The following is a 5,000-nucleotide window of genomic DNA, read 5'->3' on the forward strand; positions in this document are numbered from 1 at the left end:
TTACTCTCTTCAGAAATAAGTCTCTCACTGTTGCCGCCTGCTACCGACCCCCCTCAGCTCCCAGCTGTGCCCTGGACACCATTTGTGAATTGATCGCCCCCCATCTAGCTTCAGAGTTTGTTCTGTTAGGTGACCTAAACTGGGATATGCTTAACACCCAGGCTGTCCTACAATCTAAGCTAGATGCCCTCAATCTCACACAAATCATCAAGGAACCCACCAGGTACAACCCTAAATCTGTAAACAAGGGCACCCTCATAGACGTCATCCTGACCAACTGGCCCTCCAAATACACCTCCGCTGTCTTCAACCAGGATCTCAGTGATCACTGCCTCATTGCCTGTATCCGCTACGGAGCCGCAGTCAAACGACCACCCCTCATCACTGTCAAACGCTCCCTAAAACACTTCTGTGAGCAGGCCTTTCTAATCGACCTGGCCCGGGTATCCTGGAAGGACATTGACCTCATCCCGTCAGTTGAGGATGCCTGGTCATTCTTTAAAAGTAAATTCCTCACCATTTTATATAAGCATGCTCCATTCATAAAATGCAGAACTAAGAACAGATATAGCCCTTGGTTCACTCCAGACCTGACTGCCCTCGACCAGCACAAAAACATCCTGTGGCGGACTGCAATAGCATCGAATAGTCCCCGCGATATGCAACTGTTCAGGGAAGTCAGGAACCAATACACGCAGTCAGTCAGGAAAGCTAAGGCCAGCTTCTTCAGGCAGAAATTTGCATCCTGTAGCTCCAACTGGGACACTGTGAAGTCCATGGAGAACAAGAGCACCTCCTCCCAGTTGCCCACTGCACTGAGGCTAGGTAACACTATCACCACCGATAAATCCATGATTATCAAAAACTCCAACAAGCATTTCTCAACGGCTGGCCATGCCTTCTGCCTGGCTACTCCAACCTCGGCCAACAGCTCCGCCCCCCCCGCAGCTCCTCGCCCAAGCCTCCCCAGATTCTCCTTTACCCAAATCCAGATAGCAGATGTTCTGAAAGAGCTGCAAAACCTGGACCCGTACAAATCAGCTGGGCTTGACAATCTGGACCCTCTATTTCTGAAACTATCCGCCGCATTGTCGCAACCCCTATTACCAGCCTGTTCAACCTCTCTCTCATATCGTCTGAGATCCCCAAGGATTTCAAAGCTGCCGCAGTCATCCCCCTCTTCAAAGGGGGAGACACCCTGGACCCAAACTGTTACAGACCTATATCCATCCTGCCCTGCCTATCTAAGGTCTTCGAAAGCCAAGTCAACAAACAGGTCACTGACCATCTCGAATCCCACCGTACCTTCTCCGCTGTGCAATCTGGTTTCCGAGCCGGTCACGGGTGCACCTCAGCCACGCTCAAGGTACTAAACAATATCATAACCGCCATCGATAAAAGACAGTACTGTGCAGCCGTCTTCATCGACCTTGCCAAGGCTTTCGACTCTGTCAATCACCATATTCTTATCGGCAGACTAAGTAGCCTCGGTTTTTCGGATGACTGCCTTGCCTGTTTCACCAACTACTTTGCAGACAGAGTTCAGTGTGTCAAATCGGAGGGCATGCTGTCCGGTCCTCTGGCAGTCTCTATGGGGGTGCCACAGGGTTCAATCCTCGGGCCGACTCTTTTCTCTGTATATTTCAATGATGTTGTTCTTGCTGCGGGCGATTCCCTGATCTACCTCTACGCAGACGACACCATTCTATATAATTCCGGCCCGTCCTTGGACACTGTGCTATCTAACCTCCAAACGAGCTTCAATGCCATACAACACTCCTTCCGTGGCCTCCAACTGCTCTTAAATGCTAGTAAAACCAAATGCATGATTTTCAACCGTTCGCTGCCTGCACCCGCACGCCCGACCAGCATCACCACCCTGGATGGTTCCGACCTTGAATATGTGGACATCTATAAGTACCTAGGTGTCTGGCTAGACTGTAAACTCTCCTTCCAGACTCATATCAAACATCTCCAATCGAAAATCAAATCTAGAGTCGGCTTTCTATTCCGCAACAAAGCCTCCTTCACTCACGTCGCCAAACTTACCCGAGTAAAACTGACTAGCCTACCGATCCTCGACTTCGGCGATGTCATCTACAAAATAGTTTCCAACACTCTACTCAGCAAACTGGATGCAGTTTATCACAGTGCCATACGTTTTGTCACTAAAGCACCTTATACCACCCACCACTGCGACCTGTATGCTCTAGTCGGCTGGCCCTCGCTACATATTCGTCGCCAGACCCACTGGCTCCAGGTCATCTACAAGTCCATGCTAGGTAAAGCTCCTCCTTATCTCAGTTCACTGGTCAAGGGGGGAGAGACGGAGAGAAAGAGAGAGAGAGAGAGAGAGAGAGAGAGAGAGAGAGAGAGAGAGAGAGAGAGAGAGAGAGAGAGAGAGAGAGAGAGAGAGAGAGAGAGAGAGAGAGAGAGAGAGAGAGAGAGAGAGAATGTATGGAGAAGTTGGAACTAGTGTTGGATGAGAAAGTCATGTGAGAGATGGAACAACATAGAAAGAAGAGATGAAAGAGTGTAAGAGAAAGAGAGAGAGGATAGAGAGTGCAACAGGATGCTAGTATGAAGGAGGGGGGAAAGGGTGGAATGAGGGAGGATACAGGAAGAGAGAGAACAGGAAGAGGGAGAGACCACAGATACTCACATTCTGTTTTGAAAGTGAAATATTCTGTCAAGTGTCTACATTCATGGTTTCCCCGTAGAAGAAATAACGTCTTTGGGTAGAGGATTTTCAACGACCACAGATACAACACACACTGAGAGAGGAGAGACAGAACACAGAAAGATCCTTCAGTAACAGTACGACTCAGAGGAAAAAATGACCCACTAGCTACTCACTTGACCTCAGGCTCGAAGTCCTAGATTCAAAGCAACCTTGTTAAACACTTCCTAGTATGCAGAAAGTAGTGTGCCTCTAGGTAAATAAGCACTAGCCAGGGTGCACTAAGTAGTGTCCCTAGGTAGTATGCAGTAGTTACACTCTTAGAAAAAAAAGTTCTATCCAGAACCTTAAAGGGTTCTTCGGCGTAGAACCCCGGGGGAAAAGGGGGACAGTCAAAGCACCCTTTTGGAACCTTTTCTTTAAAAGAGTGTAGTGTGGACTATTGTGCTCTAGGTAGTGTGCACTAGGTAGTGTGCACTAGGTAGTGTCGTGTGCCCTCACCTCAATACTGAAGTAACCCCGGTCCACGTAGTCCCCTAGGAAGAGGTAGCGTGTCGTCGCAGGGGAACCCCCCACCTCAAACAGCTTCATCAGGTCAAAGAACTGACCGTGGACGTCTCCACACACTGAAACACAATGTCGAAACAACGTTACACTCATAGAACACTGTTAAACAGACAACATCAGTACTACAGAATCACGTTCCTGTTACTTCAGTTTCGTCTTGTTTTACTGTCCTTTTTACAATAGATGACAAACAGTCTCAGGAAGTGACAACAAAGTAGAAGGGTAACCAACAACCGTTTCTCTCCTCTTTCAAGTGAATGTCAATTGTCAAATTTAAAAAAAAAACACTACTTTGACAGTGGCACTACCACCACTACACTCTCTCCGTAATGTCTGTCATATGTTCCTACAGAACAGACAGCATAAAGCATTAGCGAGTTGAAGCGTAATAGCTGCTATGTATGTGTGACGGTGTGTGTCTTCAGCCGGCCTGTGGCCTGCCGACCACCTCTTCTCTCTAGGGACTAGCAGTATTTCAGCTGAAAACCAAAAAGTGGCTAGGCAGCTACCTTCTCTTCTCTCACTGTGTGTGTGGGATGTGTGCAGTCATGGAATTATCTTGCAGATACCATTCACATGCCAAAGATAACCAGTAGCTGGTTGTCTTTAATGTGGGTTACAGGCAGCTAGACAACTCTCTTCCTTTCTCTCCTCTCTGAATCTCAGTCTTCTCCCTTGTCTTGTTTTCCTTCCCCTCACCTGTCCTCTTTCCTTCCCTCTGTCCCCTTGTCATCTCCCCTGTCCTCTCCCCTGTCCTCTCCCCTTGTCATCTCCCCTGTCCTCTCCCCTGTCCTCTCCCCTTGTTATCTCCCCTGTCCTCTCCCCTGTCCTCTCCCCTTGTCCTCTCCCCTGTCCTCTCCCCTGTCCTCTCCCCTTGTCATCTCCCCTGTCCTCTCCCCTGTCCTCTCCCCTTGTCCTCTCCCCTGTCCTCTCCCCTGTCCTCTCCCCTTGTCATCTCCCCTGTCCTCTCCCCTTGTCCACTCCCCTGTCCTCTCCCCTTGTCATCTCCCCTGTCCTCTCCCCTTGTCATCTCCCCTGTCCTCTCCCCTTGTCCCCTCCCCTGTCCTCTCCCCTTGTCATCTCCCCTGTCCTCTCCCCTTGTCCTCTCCCCTGTCCTCTCCCCTTGTCATCTCCCCTGTCCTCTCCCCTGTCCTCTCCCCTTGTCTTCTCCCCCTGTCCTCTCCCCTGTCCTCTCCCCTTGTCCTCTCCCCTGTCCTCTCCCCTGTCCTCTCCCCTTGTCATCTCCCCTGTCCTCTCCCCTTGTCCACTCCCCCCCTGTCCTCTCCCCTTGTCATCTCCCCTGTCCTCTCCCCTTGTCCCCTCCCCTGTCCTCTCCCCTGTCCTCTCCCCTTGTCATCTCCCCTGTCCTCTCCCCTTGTCATCTCCCCTTGTCATCTCCCCCTTGTCCCCTCCCCCTCCTCATCACCTGTGATTGGGGCCTCTATATCTAGCATGGTCCTCTCCTTCCTGCCCCCACCCACCCTTCCACCCCACTCCCCCCATCGTCACCTGTGACTGGGGCGTCTATATCCAGCATGGTCCTCTCCTTCCTCTCCTCTCCTCTCCTCACCCTCCCTCCCACTCCCCCTCCCTCCTCACCTGTGACTGGGTCCTCTATATCCAGCATGGTCCTTTCACCCTCCCTCCCCACTCCCCCATCGTCACCTGTGATTAGGGCCTCTATATCCAGCATGGTCCTTTCATTCCTCCCCCACCCTCCCTCCCCATCCTCATCCTCACCTGTGACTGGGGC

General features: G+C 50.9%; 1 protein-coding gene across 4 annotated transcripts in view; it reads right to left on the reverse strand.

Annotated features, from left to right (window-relative positions):
* The window catches only part of ppp3cb (protein phosphatase 3, catalytic subunit, beta isozyme), a 47,115-nt gene that overhangs the window by 18,566 nt on the left and 23,549 nt on the right, over positions 1 to 5,000 (reverse strand). For 3 of the 4 annotated variants that reach the window (XM_046295913.1, XM_046295911.1, XM_046295912.1), the window contains exons 3-4: positions 3,182 to 3,306; positions 2,663 to 2,774 (exon numbers count right to left, since the gene is read on the reverse strand). In XM_046295913.1, the coding sequence (XP_046151869.1) occupies positions 2,663 to 2,774; positions 3,182 to 3,306 (237 nt within the window). Of the gene's footprint in view, positions 1 to 2,662; positions 2,775 to 3,181; positions 3,307 to 4,987 lie in introns of all 4 variants that reach the window. The other variant, XM_046295914.1, reaches the window with a different exon arrangement.

The sequence above is a fragment of the Oncorhynchus gorbuscha genome, linkage group LG13 (assembly GCF_021184085.1).
Source record: "Oncorhynchus gorbuscha isolate QuinsamMale2020 ecotype Even-year linkage group LG13, OgorEven_v1.0, whole genome shotgun sequence".
Taxonomy (NCBI): domain Eukaryota; kingdom Metazoa; phylum Chordata; class Actinopteri; order Salmoniformes; family Salmonidae; genus Oncorhynchus; species Oncorhynchus gorbuscha.